The sequence below is a fragment of the Rhineura floridana genome, chromosome 5 (assembly GCF_030035675.1).
Source record: "Rhineura floridana isolate rRhiFlo1 chromosome 5, rRhiFlo1.hap2, whole genome shotgun sequence".
NCBI lineage: Eukaryota > Metazoa > Chordata > Lepidosauria > Squamata > Rhineuridae > Rhineura > Rhineura floridana.
This window is the reverse complement of record NC_084484.1, coordinates 74,925,937-74,953,826: the sequence shown is the minus strand read 5'-3', so window position 1 is coordinate 74,953,826 and position 27,890 is coordinate 74,925,937. Positions and strand designations below refer to the sequence as shown.

Here is a 27,890-nt window from a genome sequence, read left to right as displayed (position 1 = left end):
TAAAACAAGGTTTTACACAGGACTTATGGAAAAATTGTCAGAGTTTTCATATGATCATTGGTGCGTCATGGGTGATTGGAATGGGGTAATCTCACCAAAAATTGATAGACTTTCTGAAAAAAATATTAAAGAGACACAGGGTAAATTACCGAAGATTTGCTTTGAACTGATGGAACATTTAGAATTGGTGGATACCTGGAGATATATAAATGATAACGCAAAGGAATTTACTTATTTTTCAGAAAGACACAAAACATTCTCGAGGATTGATATGATTTGGATGTCTAAAATTCTAGCGAAGGATATTTTTAAAATGGATATATTACCAAAAACTTTTTCGGACCACAATCCTGTGATATTAACTTTAAAAAAAAAAAATCTTGGATTTAGATGGAGACTAAATGAATCTTTATTACAGAATGACAAAGTAGTACAAGAATGTAAGAAGAAATTAAAAGAGTTTTTTGAACATAATTTACATAAAGGAACAAATGAAAATATCGTTTGGGATACAAGTAAGGCATTTATGAGGGGATATTTTATTAAATGTAACTCTGAATTAAAAAAAAGAAACAACAGAAAATGCAATTAATTTTGGAAGAAATAAAACAAAAAGAGGAAGAATTGAAAAAGAATCCAACTAAAGTTTCTATTGTAAATCAAATTAAAATGTTACAGAAGCAAGTATCAATGCTGACAGTTAGAGAAATTGGAAGGAAACTAAATTTTGCTAAACAAAGGACTTTTGAATTTGCAAATAAACCAGGGAAATGGTTAGCATATAAATTAAGAAAAGAACGTCAAAAAAATATTATTTTAAAGATACAAGAAGGAGATGAGACGCTGACAGATAATGTAAAAATCAAAAAGATTTTTCATCAATATTATTCAACATTGTACAAGTGTCAGGAAATTCCATCTGAAAAAATAGAAGAGTATATATCTAAACAGAATTTGCCTAAAATTACAGACTTTCAGAGACAAGCTATTAATGGCCCTATTACATCAAGAGAGATATCTGAAGCTATAAACAAAATTAAATTAGGAAAGGCGCCAGGACCAGATGGGTTATCTGCAATGTATTATAAATGTTTGGAGGAAGAACTCTTGCTACCTTTACAGTCTACAATGAATTTTATTCTGCAAGAGGGAAAGATACCGGATAGTTGGAAAAATGCTAATATAACATTAATACCTAAAGAGGAGCAAGATTTAACTAAAACAAAAAATTATCGGCCAATATCTCTATTGAATAATGACTATAAAATTTTTACAATGATCTTGGCAGAAAGATTGAAAATAATATTGCAACAATTTATCCAGGAAGATCAATCAGGGTTTTTACCTAAAAGACAATTACGCGACAACGTCAGGAATGTCTTGAATGTGTTGGAATATTTAGAACAACGAAATGATAAAGAAGCAGCTTTGATTTTTTTAGATGCTGAAAAAGCATTTGATAATTTGAATTGGAAATTTATGTTTCAGGTTTTGGAGCAAATGGATTTTGGAGACAATTTTATAAAATGGATTAGATCGATTTATACATCTCAGAAGGCTCAGATAATTGTTAACGGAGATTTAACGGATTCATGTGAAATACAAAAGGGTACAAGACAGGGATGTCCATTATCTCCCCTTTTATTTATTCTGGTCTTAGAAGTGCTGCTTAGAGATATAAGGCAAGATAAAAGGATTTCGGGATTAAAGATAAAAAAAGAATATAAATTGAGAGCATTTGCTGATGATTTGATAATTGTACTAGAAAACCCTTTGGAAAGAATTAATGTATTGATGGACAAATTAAAAGAATTTGGACCGTTAGCAGGATTTAAGATCAACAATCAAAAAACAAAGATGTTGGTGAAAAATTTAACTTTAAGGGAACAGAAAGAGTTAATGGACAAGACAGATTTTACAATAGAGAAAAAGTTGAAATATTTAGGTATCATTATGACAAATAAAAATTCAAAGTTGTTTCATAATAATTATGAAAAATTATGGACAGAGATTAAGAAAGATTTGCTAAGATGGGATAAACTACAATTGTCATTAATGGGTAGAATATCTGTGATAAAAATGAATGTATTACCGAGAATGATGTTTTTGTTTCAAACAATACCTGTAATATCCTCTGATTTACCTTTTAAACAATGGCAAAAAGATATCTCTAAATTTGTATGGCAAGGAAAAAAACCAAGAGTTAAATTTAAACTACTACAAGATGCCAAAGAAAGAGGACTGGGATTACCAAATCTGAGACTTTATTTTGCTGCCTGCTGTCTAGTCTGGATAAAGGAATGGATCTTATTGAGGAATAAAAGACTATTGGATTTGGAGGGCCATAATTTGATGTGGGGATGGCATGGATATCTATGGTATGACAAAGTAAAAGTAAATGTAGACTTTAACAATCATTTTATAAGACGTCCTCTGTTGAAAATATGGAATAGATATAAACCAAGGTTTTATTCGAAAATACCATTATGTGTCTCAAGTCAAGAAGCGTTTTACAGAAGAGAAATGGCTGGAAAAGAGAAATGGTTAACTTATCAAGAACTATTAGAAAATGTACATGGAGAATATATAATGAAAGAGAGAGAACAACTGACAAAGGAAGGATATAGTTTTCAATGGTTTGCCTATTTACAATTGTTAGAAAGATATAAAATGGACAAGAAAATGTATGGGTTTGAAATAAGTAAATCTGATTTTGAAATAGGATTGTGTACAAATGATGAAAATATAATTGCGAAAATGTATAAACTCTTACTGAAAATGGATATGGAGGAAGAACAAGTAAAAGAGTGTATGGTAAAGTGGGCAAAAGGTTTTGGTTATAACATACAAATGGATCAATGGGAAAATATGTGGAAAAAAGGCTTGAGATTTACACTATGCTATAATCTTAAAGAAAATTTCTATAAAATGATGTACCGTTGGTACATGACTCCAGAAAAGTTGTCAAAAATGTATAGTAATGTTTCTAATGTTTGTTGGAAATGTAAACAACAAGAAGGATCATTTTATCATATGTGGTGGCTGTGTAAAAAGGCAAACTCATTTTGGGCACAGATAGGTAGGAAGATGCAAAAAATTCTAAAGATAAATATTCAGTCAAAACCAGAATTTTTTTTATTGGGTTTTATGGATAAACAAAAGGAAAAGAAATATGGAAGAATAATATTATATATGATTACGGCAGCAAGATTATTATATGCACAAAAGTGGAAAATGGAATCAACACCAACAATGGAAGAATGGCTATTGAAATTAATGGACTTAGTAGAAATGGATAAATTGACATGTCTACTTAGAGAAAAATCGACAGATACATTTCTTAAGGAATGGAAGCCTCTCTTAGACTTTTTGTTGAAAGATCAAAATAAAATGATGATATTGGGATTTGACGATTAACTAAGACAGCCTATGGAGAAAAGTGATCCTGTATGTATACATTAAGGGACAGGTTTGGTGTATATTATATACTTATAGCTGATCTGCGACAAATCGGAAGTCAACTATTTTATTTTAATTTTTTGTTGTTGTATTGTTATGTTTTTTTACTTTGTTTTGTTTGTCTTTTGAAAAATTTGAATAAAAATTATTAAAAAAAAAAGTATGTGAATTCCATTTTGCCACTATTGGGCAAGAAACAAACCATCATGCAACCAACAAGCTGCATCAGCAGTGGGTTTAAAGGGGTTGAGCTGAGTGCATGGAACCACTGTTGTTGCTTCTATAGATTTAAGGGAGTGACGTTAAAGGTAAATAAAATGCAAATAGAAAAACAAAAGATAATGATGATTTCCTAAATGCAATACCATACCACCACCACTACCAAGATTCCTATGAGTAAGGCAGAAAACTTAGCATCCCACAACCAAAACTTTAAAAAATCCTGTCAGCCAGTCAGCCAAGGTCACAGAAATCCCCATGCAGCACAACCTGGCCTGGGGGCTGCACTTAGTGCAGAATGCTGTGGCATGCTGACCTGAGTGAGACCCTATCAGCACATAATACCTCTGCTCTGAAATCTACACTGGTTGCCGATTTTCTACCAGGCCACGTTCAATATGTGCTTTCCATGTTACTGGTGCCACATAGTACTTGTTCTGCTCTTGTAAGAAGTCAATCCTTTAGTGTGGCAGCACCTACAAGTTGGAAGTCCTTGCCTATTGACATTAGGCACCTTCATTGTACTCATTTTGGCGCCTGCTAAAAACATTTTTGTTTAGGCAAGACTACCTAGGCATGTAGAAGCTATTATGTTTTTTATCTGTTTTTAATCCATTGTTGGTTTTTATTATTTTGAATGTTTGTAAATACCTGTTTTAACTGTTTTCACCAACAATTTTATTGTTTTAATTCCTTCTGTAAACCGCTTTGAGGTTTTTTACAATAAAGCGGTATATAAATGTTGTAAATAAAATTCATAAATAAATTTTGGAGTCACTGTGGCCCTTGGTTCACTTTTCACTTTCAGGAACAAAGGAATCTGCCTTCCTTATACTGACTCAGGCCATCTACCTTAGTACTGATGACATGGACTAGCATTGGCTCTCCAGGATTCCAGGCAATAGTCGTTTCCAGAGATTGAATTTTGGACATTTCTGTGCAAAGCATGTGCTACAGTCCTTCACCTGTTTAAAAACGTATCTTTGAAAATTGTTCTTTTCAATTCACTAATGTGTAGTGTAGTGGTTAAGGTGCTGGACTATGACCTGGGAGACCAGAGTCTGAATCCCCACACAGCCATGAAGCTCACTGGGTGACTTTGGGCCAGTCACTGCCTCTCAGCCTCAGAGGAAGACAATGGTAAACCCCCACTGAATACTGCTTACCATGAAAACCCTACTCATAGGGTTGCCATAAGTCAGAATCGACTTGAAGGCAGTCCATTTCCATTTCCAATGAATGAACAGCACATCTAGGACAGACCCGCACCATTCAATAAACATTTGAAGGACAGGAATCCCACCACAGAATCATGGGAACTAGTTTGTTAAGGGTGATGGGAACTATAACTGTGAGGGGGAAACTACACTTCTCACGATTCTTTGGGGGAAATCATGTGCTTTAAATGTGAGTTGGATGTGCTTTAAATGTATTGTGTGGATCTACTTCATAAACTTTGCCTGCATGCAAATTGTTTAATTTAAAAAGAAATGGAAATGAGCTATAAAGTTTACTGGGTGACCATGGGCTACTCACCATCGATCAGCCTAATCTGCCCCTCAGGATGAAAACAACAGAGGGGAACCACGACCACCTCAAGGAAGAAGAGCACACTTAAAGTGTGAAATCAGATACTTATCAGGACATAGTATGAAGAAATATTTATATAAGCATGACTGTCAAATATATTTATTATTTACACAACCTGTAAACATATTTATAGTGCAATCCTATGCATATTTACTCAGAAGCAATTCCCAATTTATTCAATGGGGCTTATTCAAACAGGAAAGTGTGGACAGGACTGCAACCTCAAGTGATAAAGAATTTCACTCACACAACCCAAAATTCAGAATCATGCCACTTTAAACTGTTTTATACTTATGTTTTTGGTTATTGGATTTTTTAAAAGGGATATATTTCTTGTTGTGTGCTGCCTTGGTTTCCAGTCAGCAACCCTACCACACAGGGATGTTGGAAAGACTCCATGTACACACACTCTGGAGATGTAAACACATACAACCCATATAATAGTTTATTGTCAAAACCAGTTGGTCATTACAGAACTTTTTTTAAAAAAAATCAGTATCATTTTCCTACATAATAAAAGCAGTAACACCTAAGTAAGCCCTGCCTAATTGCTTTAAAAAAAAGGTTTGGAGGGGGAGAGAAAGATTTATAACACAAACACAATCCTTTGCTATGTTCACTCAAAAGTCCTATTAATTTTCAGCAATTCAGTGCTAACCAAGTCTATTCAAAAGTAAATGCTATTGAATTTGATGGGGTTTACTCCCTGTATGTAGGATTAGTATTGTACCTTTACTCCCAGAAAAGCAAGTATAGGATGAAAGCTTCATATTCGGAAGGTTTTCAAAACATTGCCCTCTTCAACAGCCCAGGAAAATTTAAACTTGTTTCACTCCTCATAATTAGAAAAGCATAACACATTGTAATGGCATTTAGATCTCCTACACAAAAGAGAGAAAGAAACTTTAGCTTACTCAATTTATGAGATTTTCCAGATAAGCAGGAAAAAACAACAGTTTTCTGGCCTTGCAATGGGTTCTAGCTATTGCCTGGAGGTCAACAAATCCCTTGTAAGTCACAACCTGACTTCACTTATTGGCTACAAACCTGAAAGGGCAGGGTTAGAGCAGCCTCTAGGAGCTAATTTAACAGAAGTTGCAGGGGTGGGGGCGGGGATGGCGGCTGACTTTTTGATGTATATCTCATTAATCAGACCACCTAGAAACTTAATTTTTTTTAAAAATGAAAGCTGAGAGGCCTGAGATTAAGGCGACTCACCTGGAGAACTGGAGGCGAACTAAAAAATCCGGATCTTTGGCAAAAACTGGAGCGCTGGCAACCCTACTCTTGACTAATGATTGGCTCTTAGACTTCTGGTTGTCTGTTGGAGTGTTAAGCTGGGCCTCCACCTGTACATTACAGGAATATTACAAAACACCAGTGACTTCCAGTGACCTCTTTCCAAAGGGAGCCAAACCTGGGTAAGTGCTGGACCCCTGGAACTTCTCACCACTTGGAGAAGTGGATGGAGCATAACAGTACCACTAGCCCAACAGCCTCTTGAACTGTGTACCAGTGTCTGATGCTAAGTGCTCAGTACTTGTGCAAGGAGGTAAGCTCTACCTGATTTGGCTTTCATTCTATGAAAGAAATAAAGAGTGGAGAGTCATCCTTGCAGCAATGGATTATTTCAGCATAACCCTTATAAATTTTTGCCCAGAAGGAAGTCCCATTGAATTCAATGGAACTTACTCCCAGATGTGAGCATAAGATTACAGCCTTCATTTTGATGTTGGAAACTATATTCACAGTCTAGCAACATTTGTATGCATACATTTCCCTGAAATAAATGAACAGTAAGTTGTTATTTATTCACTTGTTCCATCTTATCCCACTCTTCATATGATAGCTCAGAGTGGCATTTTGTCCTGCCTCACAGCAGCCCTGTGAAATAACTTAACTTGGGACTTCCCAGGAGGATCGCTCCGCCTGTGCTGCCTCTGGGACGGGCTCCCGTCTTGGTGGAAACTTTTTCAGTTTTAAAAACAGTCAGAAGGGCTTTTTGACTGGGGAAAATTTCATCATCATCATCATCATCATCATCATTTTATTTGTATGCCGCCTTTCCACATAAAATTGTGCTCAAGGCGGCTTACAGCAAGGTGAACAAAAATACATCTCAAAAACAATTGCAAAAACAATTTCCTAATAACAAAAAATAATAAAACAGTGACATAACAAATATAATAAGCAAAAACAACTTTTCAACATTATGAACATAATAATGTGCACTAGATGTAGGCCCTGTTAACACTGAAGGTTCTATGGGCAGTGGAGTATCCCACTCAAGAAAAGAAGATCTTGCCATTGGCAGCTAACAGTTAATAGTGATATTAGAATATTTTCACCCATTCTCCTAAGAGAGATTCATTAAGAACAAGCAACTGATTAGCCCCACAACTGATTGGCTCCACAGAAGTGGAGATGAGTTCAGTAGATGAGGGTTATTGGAGACCCATCCTTCTAACCCATCCTCCTCATGACCACCTTTTGCACGTAGATTCTTTGTGTCACAGTGCTGTCTCTCGAAGGACATATCCTTTTCCTGGAGAAACTGCAGCTTTAAGGGCTTCTTCCCAACTCCTAGTCTCACAGAAAGTTGACAAGGCATCAGACACTTGGTTGATTGCCAGTGTTGTAGAATGATAGTTCTTTGCATTGACATGTTTTACCATGTACTCTTGGATTGGCAGCCGTGCTGTTTGCAGATGTTCTTCCTGGGCTCTTTGGAAGGTAAGTCTCTTTTGAATGCTTTCATCCACCAGCCCCCCAAGGATATACACTTTGCGCAGGTCAACTTCCTCAAGAGCATTCTCAGAGTCTGGAGTGAGGTAAACCATCATTTCTAAAGGAAATACGTCAAGATAACTTTCTGGAGTGACATCCATCAGGTAATTGGTAAATCCATCATTCATCCTCAGGCATGCTTCATAAATTGGGCTGTTTTTCTCAAACCCAGTAAGATAGATCCAAAAGGGCTTTTGAGCTTTCTTGTTCGACCCATAGAGCCGCCTTATCTGAGCGGCAAGCTGGCTTGTTTCCTTATAAGTCATGTGACTGGTCATGCTCAAATCGATACACAGCCGAGGGCCTGTTTCCTTGGCCTCCAGAAGGCGCTCTTTTCTAATCACTTTTAAATCCCGCTTGCTGAGCTGGGGAACAGCACCTTTTCCTTCAGTGGGCTTAGCTTTCTTCCGGATAAGGAAGAAACGTAGAGATTTTCCACAGAGCTTTGTTGTGTTTGTTGGAGGCTGGAATTCTGTGAAAGAAGGTCTTCCAGCAGCTCAGATGGAGCTAGGATTTCCAACCAGCTCAACTGATTAAGTGAGCCGTTTTTTTTTCTTCAAAGAAAAACGGATTAACAGGCAAGCATTCTCCTGTCTTTTCTCATTATTTTGTTATCAATACAGCTAAAGAGATTTGTCAAAGAACCAGCAATTAAGAAACCCTGGGTGAGTCGTAGCTTTCTCTTTTATTCACGGAGCTAAGGGGAAGAAAATATAAATAGTTTATCTTTATTTTTATTGCAAAAAGCTGGCATGGAATTCAGCATTATAAAGATTACAAACGGCTGAGGGGTTTCTAATTTAAAGAGAATTTTTTTTTTTTATTTATAAGACTTTTGAGTAATATATGTCTGGGACTATTTTTTCCGGTTTACTTTTTTTTTTTTGACGAATCTGCTCATTCTTCCTGCTACTAATTATTTGGATGCTGTGAATTAAAGTTGTTTTGGCACTTTTGGACATACAAGAGATAAGGCAGTTCGTCTTGTCTAGAGGGTGACGTCAGCTGGCTTGAAAGATTAACTCCTTTGTAACTGGATAAAGAAATAAACTGTTCTTTGCTTGGGACATTGGAAATTGAAGGGATTGTGTTTTTTTTGGTTTTAAGAATGACAATCAAGAAGGTGGTTGAGATCATGGATGTACAAGAAGGGACTTTCTCTTTAGATATGTTTCAGAAAATAATGAATGAGATTAAGCTAACAAAACAAGAACTCAGACATAACAGACAAGTGATGATAAGTGAATTTGGCGAAATGAGACAGGAGCTGAAAGAAATTCAGGATTCTATGAGAAAGGAGAACAAAGATAAATTTGGAAAATTAAAAAAGGATGAAAGAAAAATTAAAGGGAAGGTTCAAGCCCTGGAGATTGGATTAAATATGGTCTTGGAAAAAGATTTGGATTTCCTGGCTGTGATGGATCCTGGAGACAAATATTACTGTTTGGAATTCAGCGCTGTCCCTGAAGGAATTGGTGAAGAGATTGGAGATAAAGATATCATCGGTTCAAAAAAATTCATGGACTGGAAGGATTTGATGGAACTTGAAATGGAGAAAGTTTACAGAATTAATTCCTGTTTTGTGACAATGAAAAACCCTTCAAGAGATGTGCTAGTGCATTCTGTAAAAAAGAGGAACAGAGATGCGGTTCTGCAACAATACTTCAGTGATACGTTCGGAAATGATGGCAAGAAAATATTTGTGATGAAGGAAATCCCTATCAGACTCTTATTATATGACTATGACAGCAAGATTATTGGGTGCGTAAAGATGGAAGATGGAATCAACACAGATAAAGGAAGAGCGATTTGAAATTACTGGATTTAATAGACTTGAAGAGTTGGATTAATTGACATGTCTATCTAGAAAAAAAATCGATGGACATATATCTCAAGGATTGGAAACTTCTCTTTGACTTTTTGTAGAAAAATAAAATGATATGATGTTAATGAGATTTGATACCAACTAAGATAACTGCTGGAGGAAGGTGATTTTATAATTTATCAAGAGACAGATTTGTTATATATTATAGACCTATAGCTGAACTACGACAAATCGGAAATCAATAGTGTTTTTTTTCTTGTTTTTTCTTTTTGTTGTATTAGTTTTAATTTGTGTTTTTCTTTTTGTATTGTCTTGATTTTGAAAATTTGAATAAAAATTAATTGGAAAAAAAAATGAAATAACTTAACTTGGGTGATAGTAACTTTACCAAAACCACTCAATGACTTTCACAGCTGAACAAGTTTTAAAAAGAAACCTATACCTCCCCCCTACAATTTATCAAAATGCTATTCAAAATAGAATTGCTCAAGGGATGTGAATTTACCATGAAAACTATAATATGATTAAAACCACAAAACACAAGAGAAGAAAACACATTAAGCTTTTTTTAAATTAAACCCTTGGTAAACAGAAACATTTTCATTAACTGGCAGAAGATGAACAATAAAGTAGAGCAGTGTGTCTCTGTGGCTCATTTTGAATAGGGGTTTTCTATAACCAAGCCAAATGCTAACCCACAAGTTGCAGAGACTCTCATAAATTAAGAACTATGACCCCCTCAATTAACATCTCAGTTGTGCTCTTTACATACCATAAGCAGCAATCATTCTCTTACCATTTCCAATGAAACCACCACAAACTGCTCAACCAATTACAGTAGGGCCCCACTCATATGGCAGGTTAGGTTCCAGACCCCCCCCGAAAGTGAAAGCTGCTGAAAAGCGGATCAGCTGTACTGTGGGGGTCTGGAATCTAACCCGCTGATCACACCAGAGGAGGAGAAGATCAGATCTTCCCCTCCTCGGGCTCGATCAGCTCGAGCGGGAGTCTGATTGTGCCAGGAGAAGATCAGCTGTAGCGCGATCAGCTGGAGTGTGGGAGTCTGACCACCCCAAGGAGGAGAAGATCAGCTGTAGCATGCTACAGCTGATATTCCCCTCCTCCGGCACGATCAGCTCAAGCAGGGGAGTCTGATCGCGCCAGAAGAGAAGATCAGTTGTAGCGTGCTACAGCTGATATTCCCCTCCTCCGGTGTGATCAGCTGGAGTGCGGGGAGCTCCAGCGCCCCTCCAGCTGATTGCCCTGCTGGTGCCATATTAACGGAATGCCGAAAAGCGGGACACTGAGAAGCGGAGCCCTACTGTAAATCAATTATGTCCACGTAGTGTGGTGTAGTGGTTAGGGTGTTGGACTACGACCTGGGAGACCAGGGTTCAAATCCCCACATAGCCATGAAGCTCACTGGGTAACCTTGGGCCTGTCACAGCCTGTCAGCCTCATGAAAACCCTATTCATAGGGCTGCCGTAAGTCGGAACCGACTTGAAGGCAGTACATTTACATTTAGGTAATAGTAATGCAGTTAAATTTGTTAACAGTTGTTGATGATTTTGACATTCAAATTTTTATGGTTCCCCAGGTCCCTTCTGGCACCTAGCTACCATGTAAAGGCCATCATCACAGACATGGACTAGGAGTATGATTGTGTCACAAGTTACCAGTGAAGTTATGGGCTGAACTTCTAGCCAAAAATAGGCTAAAAGAAAGTTTCAGTTTTCATCGTACAATAATCTGAGGTTTGATTGCTGGGAAGAAAAGCAGCATCCCACAAACAATGCACTAATTAAGGGGAAATATATGTAAATATATATGTAATAGATCATGAGTAGCTACTGTGGTGCCTTCCAGAAGTTTTGGACTACAACTCCCATTATCCCTGTCCATTGGCCATGGAGCTGGATGGAGCTGATGGGAGCTGAAGTCAAAAACATCTGGAGGGCACCATGATGGCCATCTCTGTAATGGACATGTACATTTGGAGAACATTAAGTCTTGAACAACAACTGCATAAGGGAAGAGAAAAATTTGGAAAGATAATTACAAAAGAAGAATTTAGGATTTATTTCAACAGAAGAAATAGTCAAGAACTTTATTTTGGTTGAGATAAAGCTATTGTAGATAATATAAATGTTTTAGACAGATAAAAGAACAGAATGGAGAAAAGAATATACATAATGGGTACAATTTATCAACAATTTGCTGTGGCTAAGTCTGCATCCTATGCACACGTCTTTGGGGGCGGCTCTTTGTTAACTCAGTGGGGCTGACTTCTGAGCAAACATGCATAGGATTAGTCCTAGGCATCCTTGCTGGAAATGAAACTTAATTTCCCAAAATATGCAAGGACACAAATCCCATTGACATTACTAGAGAATAAATGTCACAGGATTGCACAAACTGTGTCCAGAAAAGTTGTGTGTTTTGTAGGGAAAGTACAGTACAGCCTGAAATATACCAAGGGACTGCCCTGATTTCCCAATCAACTTAGTTTAACATCTCCACAGAGCTCCCAGGCTGTGTGAAACAGCTTGCAGTCCATGTGGCACTGAAGACTGAGCCATAAACATTATATTAATATTTATGAGGATCCAGTGACCCATCACTGTAAGGGTTGGCAGCATTATCAGGATTGCCTCTGCTTTTGCAATCCATGCTCATGATGGGCCCAGGAGCGCTTTGGAACTGACTGAGCATGAGGATGTGCAGAGTAGAAGTTTCTTAAGATCACATCCCTGCCATGAACCAAGATGGTGGCACAGGCTTCAGCTCCTTAGGGAAACCTCAGCTGCCATCTTTCTTAAGGGCACCGCTGCATGCGCAACTGCAGAACAAGGTAAGTTAAGCAAGGGAATGGAGGAGTCCCGAAGCTCTCACCGTGCGCGAATCGCGGAAGGGGAGCGCTGGGGCCTGGGGCAGGCTTTTGCCCAAGGGCTCCAGCGTGTCTGGGGCTGGCCCTGGGCACACGCATGCGTGTATGTGTGCATGCACACATGCATACCAGGGCCTAGGGCAAGCTGGTGCCCAAGGGCCCCGGCATGTCTGGAGCCAGCCCTGGGCATTTGTGCTGTTGAACTGTGGCACACAAATATTAAGAGGGGAGACCTGGCTTGGTAGAGTTGGGGGAAATGGCGGAAGGAGGAATCATCGATCCTCTATTATCCTAAAGACATTCCAAACATGGAAGTGCCATTTATTCTAATACAAGGCATTTGTATTAGAAGTGCTATTTTCACTAACGTGCACTTTTAAGCACATTTTACCCTAATATATGCATTTTTGTATGCATTATTTGGCTGGAGAACTGTACTGCAAATTTCTGGGAAGTGTAAATGTTGAACGATGGCTGTGTTTCAGTTTGCATATTTTCCCCAGGAAGTGCAAATTTATTCGGTTCACCTTTAAATGTAAACTGAACTGAATTTTGCCCCTACCCCTATTGGAGGTGGTGTTAACATTTATCTAACCAATGAGAAAGATAGGCTAGGAATGAGTATGTGAAGATTAGCAAATCTTTTTATAAATTAAGTGCTTTAGTTTTATTAATGAATATATTTTCTGTTAATAGCAGTATTCTCTTCGTCAAGTTGATTAACTATGGGAGACACTTTGCAATGGGGAAGACATTTTGCATGCACACACACACCCTCCAAGGAACCCTCAACAAGGTTTAAAAGCTACCCTGAAAAAAAGACACAAGCCCAGGATAAATGCATTGTACTGTGTGATTTTTATAATAACATGTCTGCTGTGCCCTTGAGAACACTGCTTCCCATGTCTGTTTGCTTTCTTGTACAATTTCTTCTCTTACCCTTGAGCATTGTTTGCTTTACAAATGTTCTTTATTCTGGCTAGTGTCTGTTTCTCTGGCACAGCCAAGTGCGGCACAAACAGTCTCCATGGCTCTTTCTTTACATTCAAAGAGCCAATTATGGTTCGAAATGAAGTCAGCTACTGCGTCCAAGCCATTTGATCATGACATTTGCTTTGAATGCCAATAAATGTCCATGCTGTTGGTAAAACCAACAAACAAAACCAGTTATGTGATGAGCATTGAATTGAATGTCTCTAATACATATTTGCCCTAAATGTCACCACGCTGCCAATTGCTTGGCCACAGACTGGTGGCACTGTGAACTACAGCATGACGAGAGGGGATGGATGAGTGGCCAGGTGAGCCGTGGAGGGACAGCAGGGACAGACGGCAGCAGCCCCTCAGCTCTGTTGGCTGCCTGGCAGCCTTAGGGCTCCTGACCCCAGGATCCGGAGCCCCAGGATGGTCGGTGCTACTACTGGCCACTTTATTCCTCCCCAGCCAGTAGAAGTGGAAGCATATCAACATATACAATATGGCAGTGCTTGTAGAAACAGTAGTGTGATCAGGCAAACAGCCGTGAGGAAATGCAGTTGCAGTAGATAAAGCTACCAACAGTCACCTTGCCCCAACTTCTAGACAGTGTACACACAACATACATTTAAAGCACATTCCCCATGCAAGAATCCTGGGAACTGTAGTTTGTTAAGGGTGCTGGGAACTGTAGCTCTGTGAGGGGTAAACTACAGTTTCCAGGATTGGGAGAGGGGATGTGCTTTAAATGTATGGGGTATGTGTGCCCTGGAGATGTGGAAACATACAAATGCCAGCCTTGTAAATACCCCTAATGTAAATAAGGGCCAGTGAAGTTACTGGAGTGTGGAATTCAATGGGGCAGAGCCATGTTCAAATCCCTCTTCAGTGACAAAAAATACTGGGTGACCTTAGGCAAGCCACCATCTCTCAGCCTGACTGAACCTAACAGGGCTCTTATGAGAATAAAAAGGGGGGACATGTATGCCATCCTAAGATTCTTAGAGAAGCAATGGGGAACCTGTGGCCCTCCAGATGATGTTAGGCTCAGAGATGGTTGAAGTTGTAGTCCAGTAACATTTGGAAGGCACCAGGTTCTCCCTTCTTGCCTTGGAGAAAGAGTGGAATAAAATATACAGTGCATTATAACAATATCTTGAAGGCTGAATGTAGTTCAGAATCCAACTTCCCCAAAGGAGTGTGTGTATATATGATACAGATATATATATATTTTAAAATGTCCAGGGTTCTGCAAATCAACAAAGGTGAAGAAAGTTAGTAATCACATAGAAGTGGTTTGAGGAATGCAGCATTTGTGCATAAACCTGAAAGACAGCCACCTACTTAGCAAAATACATCAGAATTGAGGAGGGGGTAGAAAATTGCATTACATCTAAGCTTCTCTTTAGTTATCTTTGGCTAATACACTGTAATGGATTAAAATCTGATTTTCCCAAGGGACCACTTCTTGGGTTTTTTCCATAAGCAGGTCAGAGATAAATAAAGTGGATTGTTCTGCAGCACATGAGGTTCAAACCAGAAGAGGGTAAGTTTCCAGAGCTTTTAGCCAGAAATATTAAGAAGAAAAAGGTGAAGGGCAGTTATTAGCTAATGATGCCAATATTTCCCAGAAACTCCTGTTTTTTGTTGATATTTTCTATCAGAGCATTGATAGTGACATTTTTGTTGTAAAAAAAAACATTAAGGTTTTTTTTTTTGGCTCTTTGCTTATAGGCTGAAGATGTAACCACTGGGGTGGAAAGATCTGTCCAGTTTGGTTCTTTCGGTTTCTCATTTTTCCAACCTTAAATTCAGTTCTCCACATTTCTACAGCAATTTGCGATTTTTTTAAAATAAAAATTCTCATGAAAATTCCCCAGCTTTTTAGTGTGAATTTCTCCTAATAAACACATTTTTGTATGCAGTTTTGACTAATGTACACATTTTTGCAAGCTATTTCTCATCATATAATACATTTTTGGATGCTATTTCCACTTTTATATTCACTTTTATGCACACTTTCCCCTAATATCTGGATTTTTGAAAGCATTGTTTTGTTGGCAAACTGTATCACAAAATTTGAACAAGTGTAAAGATGTCTGTGTTTTCAGTTCTCATTTTGTTTCAGAAAGTGAAAAATTGATAGATTCGGCTTGAAATGTGAACTGAATTGGATAGATTTGGCTTGAAATTGAATTGAAATTCTGGCTCATCCCTAGTAACCACAGATGTTGGGGGACATTTTCATATTGTTGTTATTTTGTGGGTGGAATCCAATTACATGCTGGCCAATTCAGGTTGCACAATTAAAGTGGATTTGGCACTTTGATGCAACAAACCAGCATTTTTAAAAAAATAAATAAAACCATCAGACTTTACAGTGATGGGAAAATGCACTGGAAAGTGTGGGACAACAATTGCTTCACACAATGTCATATAACCTCCCCTCAAATAAATCAGAATGAATGCCTAATAAACAGTGGGTGCTGAAACCTTCCTACAAACTCTGAATGCTCAGTAAACAGGTCGTCTGGATACATTGACGAGTAAGCACCATACATGTCAAGACTGAAAGTAATAGAAAGGAAAATGTGTGCGCTGACAGCTTGTGACTGCTGGAGCTAGAGCTGGATGTGGCCCTCTTGTGTTGTGGTTACATTGTATGGACCTCTCTAGATGTCTTTTTTATTTTGCATTCAGGATGATTTGTGCTCATGATGATATTGGATTGGTTATACGCAATCCCACTTTCAATACTATTTTATGCCTGCTTCATTTCCAGTTGGTGCATATCCCGTAATTCCTGCTGAAGTCCTGTAACTTTTTATACCACAAATGTTCTGGTTTATAGTGCCCCCTCCAGATGGTAACAATGCATTGGGGAAGCACCACAAAACAACTCATATAGCGGAGTGATGTGTGGTCGGTCCTGTGCTACCTGTGCACTATAATTATATTAATGACACCCAAGTCTGGAGGGGCCCTATGTCTCTTAAGTGCACATCTAGCAGCATGTTCCTATTGTTTCCCCTGGGACACATTGAAAAGACAATATAGAAATAACAGTGTGTTTAGTTACATCTGTTTGAGCTATAGTAACGGGATGGAGGGCCCCTTCTCAGAGGTACCATCTGCCATATTTGTATGGAGGGAATACAAACTGGGGGAGCTACCTTTCTTCTCAAAGCACAGAGGTAGTGTGATGTGGTAGACTGACTGCTTGGTTTGGGTATGGGAAACCCAACTTCAAATCTCTGTTCAGCTATGAAGTTATCTGGGTGGGCTTCAGCAAGTTGTTCTCTCTCAACAAAACTATTGCAAGTAAAAAATGCTGCTTCCTAATCCTTGGAGGAAAGGATAGGATGCAAACATAACTGAAAAGAGAGCAAACAGGAAGCTAAAGCCTATCACTGGATTGGCTGCATATGGAATTCATTTTCATTTTTCAGGCTAGGCAAACACCAACCTTCTTGTTCACTTAGTACTCAACAAGGCCAAAGCAATCTAGACAAACTGAACTAAAAGCCAAGTCAGAGGGGGGAAAGGAAGAACGAAACTACAAATTCACTGCTACTATAATGTAGACAAGCCACATGATGCAGTTGCGTTATCAGACACAAAGTGAACCATGGCAAAATCGATTAAGGAGATGTCATTACATGGGCTGTGTATTAATCGGAAATGTTGTCAAAGGGTTTGAAAATGTCAAGATTGAAACTTTATCAGGATTAGTCATTTCCACACTAATATGAAGCAGCAAGATGTGGCATTTAAATACTGATGTCACTTCCAATGGTAACCAGGCAGGGACATGGCACAAAATATTTAGGAACCTCTCTTGTGTTCAATACATAAGTTAAAGTAGTGGCACACTTTGTCCAGTCTGTTCCCACTAACAGGAAGCACGTCCTTCGACAAGAAATATCATGCCACATTCAACTGAAGTCAATTCCCTTAGTTTCATCGTATGTTACATGCACATAAATGAACATGGGGCCACAGCCTATGCTCTTTATTATTCTGGAGCAGTGAAAGCTGGTGACTCCGATGTCAGTAAGGCAGTGAATCTGCTCTGGGTTTTAGTTTAAAAGCACCTTGAGCAGCTCAGAGTGGATTCACTGCCCCACTGACACTGGAGCCACCAGCCTCCACTGGAGGGGATTTGGCTCCACTGTTTGCAGCAGCCTTGAAAAACTGAGTGGGTTTATTTGGTCCTCATGGGAGAGATGTATTAATTTTGCTTACATAAGGTTTAACTTGATTAGCAGAAGAATTTGATGATGCAAGAACCATCTTTCCTTATTTTCCTCCCATGAGGAGGCGGCTGTGTGCAACTTTTGCTTATGATGTTAAAAACACAGCAATTTCACTGTCTGCATTTTTAACCACACAGTGGCAGGCTTCTCCATTATGGATTCCTGTGCTTGATATAACATCATTGTTGAGCAAGTCTCCGGCCATAACAACAGCCTTTTAAAAAAATTAAAAAGTTTGTTGCTTCAAGTTCTCACTTAGCACTCTTTTTAAAAATCTTAGGTTGCCTTCAGACTGCCAGGATTATGTGTGTGTGTGTGTGTGGGGGGCAAGTGAAGGGCACACGGGACATGTTGATTTTCAGAAGTAAAGTAGATTAAAGTGCTTTGTCAACCTGGCCTGATGCAACAATCCCCCCCCTTTTTTTTAAATGAAGTTTTTGCTGTTAGGAACCTGATGTGAAAATAAATGCACCGAAAAGTGCTGGATGAATGATTGACTAAAGGAAGACTTATAACTCCCACACAAGCCAATAAGGATGAACACTCATTGTTGTAGTAACCTCCCCTCAGTCAAATCAGAACAAATGCTCAATAAAGACCAGGCATCAGATGTAAATACATTAGTCACCTACAGCAAACCTTTTCCATTAGCCACACCTGGAAAGGGAATCAGTTGCAAAATCTTTTTGAAGCTGATTTTTTTTTAAAAGCACTCAGGCTGATCCCACCAAGTTTTACAGTAAAAAGCGGCGGGGTTTGACTACCATTGCATGCCCCCGTTTTCAGAAGAGAGATGGAGATGCACAGGAACCAGCAGAACAGTGAGTGTATTTCTAACCATCATCTAACCTCCGCATAAGCATTGTGCAAACAAATCACGATGAATGCTCAGTAAGCAGGTAACCATAGACTGGACATCACATGACAGTCTCTTTTTCCTTGAGGCATCTTCCATCTTTGATAATCTTTGATAATGATCAAGGGGATGGAGTGACTCCCTTATGAGGAAAGGTTGCAGCATTTGGGGCTTTTTAGTTTAGAGAAAAGGCAAGTCAGAGGAGACATGATAGAAGTGTATAAAATTATGCATGGCATTGAGAAAGTGGACAGAGAAAAGTTCTTCTCCCTCTCATAATACTAGAACTCGTGGACATAAATAATAATAATAATAATAAATTTTATTTTTCAGCCACCTATGTGTCCGGGTTAGGGACACTCTAGGCGACGAGCAACAAGAATAAAAACAATACATATAGATCAACATAATCAAATTTTAAGCTAAAAAACCATTCATTAATTCAGAACATAAATTAATCTGTCCCAATCTTGTAGGCCTGCCTGAACAGCCAGGTGTTCAAAGCTCGGCGATAGCTGGACAGGGAGGGAGCATGTCTGAGATCGAAAGGGAGAGAGTTCCAGAGGGTGGGGGCCACAACAGAGAATGCCCTCTCTCTGGTCCATACCAGCCTAGCTGTTCTCACCGGTGGGACCGAGAGAAGGTCTTGCGAGGCTGATCTCGTCAGGCGGCACAATCGGTGATTCTGGAGGCGTTCCTTCAGATATACTGGGCCGAAACCGTATAGGGTTTTAAAGGTCAACACCAACACCTTGAATTGGGCCCGGTAGACAACTGGTAGCCAGTGAAGATCTAATAACACTGGGGTGATATGATCCCAGCGACGGCTATGCGTAATCAAGCGTGCCGCCGCGTTCTGTACCAGCTGTAATTTCCGGACCGTTTTCAAGGGTAACCCCACGTAGAGCGCATTGCAGCAGTCTAAGCGAGAGGAAACCAGGGCATGTATCACCTGAGGGAGCAGGTGAACAGGAAGATAGGGACACAGTCTTCGTATCAGATGTAATTGATACCAAGCTGCCTGGCTCACTGCTGTAATCTGAGCCTCCATGGACAGCTGGGAGTCAAGTATGACCCCAAGACTGCGGACCTGGTCCTTCAGGGGTAAACTTACCCCATCAAGCATCAGGTCAGTAATTCCTAACTTCCTTTTATCTCCCACAAGTAATACCTCAGTCTTGTTGGGGTTCAGCTTCAGCCTATTCTCTCCCATCCATCCACTTACGGATTCTAGGCACTTGGACATGGTATTCACAGCCAACTCCGGTGAGGACTTAAAGGAGAGATAGAGCTGAGTGTCATCTGCGTACTGATGGCACTGCAACCCAAAACTCCTGATGATTGCTCCCAGCGGTTTCACATAGATGTTGAATAGCATGAGAGAGAGGATAGAACCCTGTGGCACTCCACAATGAAGAGGCCAAGGGTCTGAAACCTCATCTCCCAATGCCACCCGTTGCTGCCTATCCGAGAGATAGGAACGGAACCACTGCAAGACAGTGCCTCCTATTCCTAATCCCTCTAGGCAGTTTAAGAGGATACCATGGTCAACGGTATTGAAAGCTGCTGAGAGGTCCAGGAGGACCAGGAAGGTGTATTCACCCCTATCCAATGCCCTCCGCATATCATCTACCAGAGCGACGAAGGCTGTTTCCGTACCATGATCAGTCCTACAACCCGATTGGTATGGATCTAAATAATCCGTTTCCTCCAAGTGTGTTCAAAGAAGCTGAATGTTGGAAGATTCAGGACAGACAAAAGGAAGTACTTCTTTACTTAGCGCATAGTTAAACTATGGAATTTGCTCCCACAAGATGCAGTAATGGCCACCAGCTTGGATGGCTTTAAAAGAAGATTAGACAAATTCTAATAAAAAAATATTATTATTATTATTAAGATTAGACAAATTCATGGAGGACAGGGCTATCAATGGCTACTAGCCATGATGGCTGTGCTCTGCCACCCTAGTCAGAGGCAGCATGCTTCTGAAAACCAGTTGCCGGAAGCCTCAGGAGGGGAGAGTGTTCTTACCCTCGGGTCCTGCTTGCGGGCTTCCCCCAGGCACCTGGTTGGCCACTGTGAGAACAGGATGTTGGACTAGATGGACCACTGGCCTGATCCAGCAGGCTCTTCTTATGTTCTTAATCTGGCTGTCTCACTCCCACTCATTTTATATTAGCCAAACGTTTCTTCCATTTGATCAAATGCTAGCAAATCCCAGCACTGTTTACCACAGCCATGTAAAGGCCAACTTGCGTAATAGTAGTTAAGTATTTAATATTTTATTCTACATTTTTCAGGTCAAAGTGGGGTGGGGTGAGGAGAGAGAGTGGGAATGGGGATATGGATTTCTCACCTGTCTTTTCTGTTTCATCTGCTGCTTGAGCTTTTGGTTAATTTATGTTTTATTTGCTTTGGTGATCAGTTCAGTAGCTTCGTTTAAGAGTGAGATAGGGTGCGGGTAAAGGAGAAACATGCTGCCCTCTCAAGAGCTGTAATACTAATCTGGAGCAGAAATTGGCACACTATAGAAAAAGAAAAAGAGTCTAATCAAGGAAAAGTTTAGATAGATTTAAGAACTATAAATGGCAACTGCTACTGCAATCCCCTCCAGATGTTATTGGATTCCAGCTCCCATCAACATGGCCACTGGTCAGGGATGATGGGAGGTGGAGTCCAGCAACAGCTGGAGGTCATTCTGTTGGCTACCCCTGCACTGCTACAACAATTGCTATTTCCCCTTGCCAATAGAAATCCAGTCACCATGCCTGTTGCAACATATCAGCAACTATTACTGTTGGTGCTGCGATTAGCTTAATACCAGGTGCCAGGTGCTTCCCAGGACACTTTCTGTCCCTTGTCATTGTGTGCCCCAGGATAGAACCAGAAGAGTTTGAATCAATCAACAGATGGAACACAGTCATCTATCAAGGATGCTCTAGCTCTGGATTTAATGCATCAGTCCAGGGGTTGGACAAGATGGCCTACAAGAACCAGTCCAGCTCTATGATCATTCGGATGCAGTTTTCAATTGTAAAGTGTGTGTGTGGGGGGGGAAGGGCAATGTAATTGCTGTGATCCACGTATACTGTATAAGACCTAATTCTTCTGCTTTTAATACCCTCTCTGTGCCTCTGCGTCTCCACACTTTGGGGTGTTTATTTCCAAATTGCTTTTTAAACACCCTTTGGAGTGTTTTCTTCTGAGGCTTCATATACACCATACATTTACAGCACATGACTTCCCCCAAAGAATACTGGGAACTGTAGTTTGTTAAGGGTGCTGGGAATTATAGCTCTGCAAGGGGTAAACTACACTTTCCAAGATTCTTTGGGGGAAACCCTGGGCTCCCTGAGGGAGGAAGGGCAGGACATAAATTTAAATCATCATCATCATAATATGGTGTGTATGCAGGCTAAATTGCTTTCTTAAACCTTTATTGCAGTTTAATATTTTAGCTTTGTGAATTCTGTGCTCCTTGTATACTGCCCAGAGAACTATTGTTATAGAGCAACTTATACAAACCAATTAGTAAGTTGGGCTAGTGATTTTTAGTGTTTTTCTAAATTAAGCAGATTTTAACTTTTCCCCCTAAATAAATAATTCACTGTTATTTAGATGTGTCGTCTCTAAACTGGCGGACCACAGTGGGATTACTTAAGGTCTAATCAGGTGGTGCTTTGGCAGCAACCTAAGATATGTAATTCAGATAGGAGAGGCTGAACACCAGAGAATAATATATGCAAGAGATAAATCTTATTTATATAGACGAGATAATCTTTCAATAAGGAAAAATATAAATCTGAGCAATCAATTCCCAACAAGGAGAAAGAAAAACCAACAATACAATACCCTCCGCATTAAATATCAGTATTCCACCAATTAAAACTCTCTTTCTACTAGGGTGGATATTATTTCCCAATGCATTAAAAATATTATGCAAGATCAATCTTTTTTTAAAAAAAATCCATTAATAATGCAGCAGTAAGGAGCCTTTGACTCTCCAGATGTTGCTGGACTACAACTTCCATCAACCCCAGCCAGCATTGCTAGCGATCAGAGATGATGGAAGTTGTAGTCCAACAACATCTGGAGGGTCAAAGACTCCCCCCTGCTATAAATGTGTAGACATTTTCCTTCTTAGCTATGGGAAGCTGTTGCCACTTACCATGATTTAATGAAGTATTTTTAAAATCTTGAACCACACAAGTTCCAATCAGTCCAGCGGTGCAGCTGTATTCCTGTGTACGCGTCATTTCTGAAACACTCTGTCATTTGTGCTGCACAATCAGGCCTGTTCTTCACTCTCGAAGTGTCTGCCAGATGTCACCTCTGTCAACTATCATTCCAAATCCTCCTACTCTAGATAATTTTTCCATATAGTGCTCATAATTACAAACTTGAAAAAGCCTTTGTAATGACATATGCCTTCCTTTACACCCATTGTCTCTTTTCCTTCCCATAGTTTTCCTAAAAGAAAAGAGCCTGGTAGACTCAAGACTGTACAGGGGTGTCCCTATATACACAGGTTATATTGATAACATGCAGACTGATTTCAGTGCCCTTCCCATAATGGATTATTTTTTAAATTGCTTTTTTAAAATGTGCTTTTAAATTTGTATATTTGTTTTTAATGTTTTAATTGTTGTAAACCACCCAGAGAGCTTCAGCTATGGGGCGGTCTACAAATGCAATAAATGAATAAATTGCACAACTGTCTCCCTGTATTTATCTCTTCCAGCTGAAAGACCTTTGACACAAGACCATCTATTACTATTGATAGGTGCAGGGACTTGGGCACAAGTTGCACAACTTAATGCATGATGGGGAGAAATCCAAGTCTGCTGAACTGCTGCCATCAAAAATACAGCCAACCAGCCGTGTCAAAAGTATTGTCAGCATAAAGGAGCAAGACTAGAGATGGATTGCTAGACAGCTGAGCCTGGTTGCATTAAGTGAAATGTGTTGAGGATGTGAGCCACCTCAGAGCTTGCCTTTACAAACTTGATCTGCTTTCATGAGTAAGGGTAGGAACAATCTAACTGAAATTGGATCAAACTGCAAAACTAACCATTCTGGTGGAGATCTTGGGTCTCTCATAAGTAGAAGGGAAATAAGTTTCAGGAAACCATAACTCCTTTCTGCAGCACTTTCATCTAAGTGAATGAAATCACATGCCATGAATTCATGTCCATGAATACAATTTCCAAGAGTGGGAACAGCTGAGCCCAAATGTTGATTCCTTTTTCCAGTAGCTTGGAAGTTACACACACACACACACACACAGTGTCTCAACAACTCCAGTATCGAGGGTCACTACAGCCTGGACTGGGTCCTGGAATCCCACAAGTAGGACCTGAGTGCAAGAGCACTCTCCCTTACTGAAGTTTCCAGCAACTGCCATTCAGAAACTTACTGCCTCTACTGACTAGACCCAGACCTACTTAGCTTCAGCAAGTTAGTTACATCATGTGGCTTTAGATAATGCTCAGCCCTGGGAACAATAATAAAAGTACCTGGGTGTGCTCATTATAGCAAAGGAGAAGTGACTTTTAAATAACCACAATTTTTAGTGTTTGCATGAGAACATTTTTAATGATGCAATAAACCTATTTAAGTCAGTTTGCAATTTTTTAAAAAAAGTTTTCATGAAAATCCATCAGATTTCTCCTGTACACATTTTTGTGTGCAATTTTGCCTAATAAACATATTTCTGCAAAGCAATTTCCCCTAATATAATGCATTTTCATGAATATATGCATTTTAATACATACTTTACCCTAATATATGCATTTTTGTATACATCACTTGTCTGGAGAACTGCATTGCAGAATTTGGACAAGTACAAGATACCTGTATTTCAGTTTGTGTATTGTTTGGAAAAGTGAAAAATAGGCAAGTTCACCTTTAAATATGAACTGAATCAAATTTGTCCCCCTAACCCTAAACCCTAACCCTAAAAGCATTGTTAATCTGTTATAGATTCCCAGAAGTATCTAGCTGAGCCACTATAGTTAAAGAAGCATGCCTGCATTCCCAACATTCCTAGTGCTACTCAGTTTTTGCTTTCTTTCGTTGCAATAGTATCCATTTTGCTAAAAAAAAGCATAAATAAATATTTATTTTACAGGAGATGTGTCTAGAACATCAAGTCATGTAGCACTGTGGAGAGAGGAAATTGGATTATTCAGCTCTAGCCTTTCTATCAGATTTAATAAATTAAGAAGGTATCCTTGAGAATGATAACAAAATCATCTCATTTCTGTTTGATTTTCTCTTTGAATTCCTTAAAAGAAGTCACCTCAGCATTTAGCAAAGCTGCCTCCATTTCTGCTAGAATTTGGTTTCAGTTTTCTGGTAATCTGGTTGAATGTTCACTTCAGAGGAGATGCCTTAATAGCCTCTGATAGCTGGACACTAACTCTGCTGTTAGTGTTACTTAGCACTACCATTTCTGAGAGTGTGTGTGATGCTACTGACTGAGTAGCCATTGGTTGGTTTCTTCTTCTTCTTCTTGCTTTTTTGTCCTCAGTTCTGTCAAGTGTGCTTGGTCTCTTTTATTGCCTCAGAGGAGCCCCATTTTCCTTAACATTTCCCTTTGCTACTGATAACTCAGCTCCTGGCAAATTTAAAGCACAGCGGGTATTTTCCACAGTAAATAACTCTTGTCCTGTTGAATTTCCACCTGTCTTGAAGCTTTGAAAAGAGTGGGACTTCTAGAGGGAAGAAGTGGAAGGATCATAACTCAGTGACTAGGGATGGAAAGATCTGTCAATTTCAGTTCTCTCAGTTTCTCATTTTCCAATGTTAAATCCAGTTCTCTACATTTCTGCAGCAATCTGCAAATCTTTAAAAAAAATCCTCATGAAAATTCTCCACCATTTTAGTGTGAATTTCTCCAAATAAACACATTTTTGTAGGCAGTTTTGACAAAGGTACACATTTTTGCAGGCCATTTCTCATCACATCATGTCTTTTTGCATGTTATTTTCACTCATATATTCATTTTATGCACACTTTCCCCTAACATATGCATTTTTGTAAATAGTGTTCAGTTGGCAAACTGCATTCCAAAATTCTAAGAAATGTGAATTTCGAAGGATGGCTGTGTTTTCAGTTCTCATATTGTTTCGGAAAGTGTGAATTTGATCAATTCTGCTTGAAATGCAAACTGAATCACAATTCTCACCCATTCCCATCAGTGACAGAACATCTGCTTTGCATGCAGAAGATCTCAGATTCAGTCCCCAGCGTCTCCAGGTAGAATTGGGAAAGACTCCCTCCTGGAAATCCTCAAGAGTTACTGCTGGTTAGTGTAGCCAATAGAGCTACATGGACCAATCGTCTGACTCAGTATAAGCAGTAGCGTAGTGGCAAATTCAGAAGTTCAGGGTCCTTTCATAATAGTCACAGCCACCCCCACCTTTTTTTGCTGCTGGGTTGAGAATGAGATCCTTGTTAATACCTTCTCTCACAACAAAAGACACCCCTAGGAGCCAGTAAAGGGAGAGCATTAGCTACTGCAAACATGGCTACAAGGCAGCAGCTGGCTTTGTTCAGTGTCTCAGACAAGACCAGCTTGGTGGAATTTGCAAAATGCCTCCATTCTTTTGATTTGGGTTAAGTTGCCTCTGGAGGAATGGCAAAAGCTTTTTGGGATGCAGGCCTGAATGTCAGAGATGTTTCTGATCTTACTGGCTTTCCGGAAATGTTGGGAGGGTGAGTGAAGACTCTTCATCCTGCAGTACATGCAGCCCTGCCCTGGGATCAAACAACAGGGCAGCCCCACGCCCTGCATGCTGGCTGTCGGCTCCCTGCAGACCCCCGGCACAGAGATGCCGCCGCTCAGCCCCGATGACCTCCTGGCAGCCTCTGAGGATGGGGGAGTGCCCCTGTAGCTGCCACAGCTGCCGCCTCACCACCTGGCCTTTGCCCACCTGCTCCAGCACTAGTCCTATTGGCACCCGAGCGCCTCCGGCTTCTTCAAGGAGAGCCTCCCCTCCCAGGCCTTTGCCCTAGGGGGCCTGCTCACCCCGCCCTCCTCATCGCTGGAGCTGTTGGAAGCCAAGCCCAAGAGGGGACGCCGCTCCTGGCCTCCCAAATGGACTGCCATCTACACCTGTTCTTACGCCGGCTGCAAGAAGATCTACATCAAGAGCTCCCACCTGAAGCTGCACCTCTGGACCCACACAGGTGGGGGCCACCCGCTCGGTTGCCCCATGGCCTTCCTGCATCTGCAGAGACCCCCTGCTTGGCACACGGAGGCACCTTGCTTCCATCTCCAATGTGGTAGCATCCTGTTTGTTTGTTTCCGAGGTGGCTTCTGCCACCAAACATACCTGAAGTGGGACTTCCTGTAGCCTAAGCCGGGGGTGGTGGTTCTTGGCTACTATGGCTGAACTAGTAGGTTCTGAGTTTTGGGGACAGGAGGGGGGTAGCAGAAAACCTATATTTGAGTTGTATCGTGTGTTGCGATTTTTATCGTATTGTTCTATTTATTGTATTGAGTTTTGCTTGGTATGCTTTTGTACTGTTATCGTTATTCTGCTTATGTTTTTGAGATTTTTTTTGTAAGTTGCTTTGAGTTTCATATTGGGAAAAAAGCAACTAATAAATATCATTAATAAATTAAATAAATAAATACTGAGAAGAGTCTTCTCAGTGGCTGACTCACCTCCTTTCACTCTGATTGGCTCCAAATAACAGGGCAGGGTAAGAAAGCATGTTAGAAGACTTCTCAGTCTTCTTTTCATGCTGATTGGCTCACAGGATGCTGGAGACATAGGGACCCTGCTCCCAAAAAAGTAAGGGGTATAAGACCCCCCCGAGACCCTGGACACCTACACCCCTGAGTATAAGGCAGCTTCCTACATTCAAGTTAAAACATTCTCCATTTCTGTCTCTTATATCCTATTATACCTACATTTGTTTGACCAGGTAAACTAGAAATGTTTCATCAGTGGTCACTCTCAGGTCTGGCTACAAGTTTTAAGAACCCTTGGGCATGATGCCCTCTCAGTGGAAGTCGTGTTCTC

At 40.0% G+C, this 27,890-nt stretch overlaps 1 protein-coding gene across 1 annotated transcript; it reads right to left on the bottom strand.

Annotated features, from left to right (window-relative positions):
* Positions 1-7,500: 7,500 nt before the first annotated feature.
* On the bottom strand, positions 7,501-27,134 carry LOC133386069 (tRNA methyltransferase 10 homolog B-like). The gene is made up of 2 exons (XM_061629694.1): positions 26,985-27,134; positions 7,501-8,459 (listed from the first exon to the last, which is right to left on the bottom strand). The coding sequence occupies exons 1-2, from the start codon at positions 27,132-27,134 to the stop codon at positions 7,779-7,781; spliced, it is 831 nt and encodes a 276-aa protein (XP_061485678.1). The 3' UTR covers positions 7,501-7,778.
* Positions 27,135-27,890: the final 756 nt, after the last annotated feature.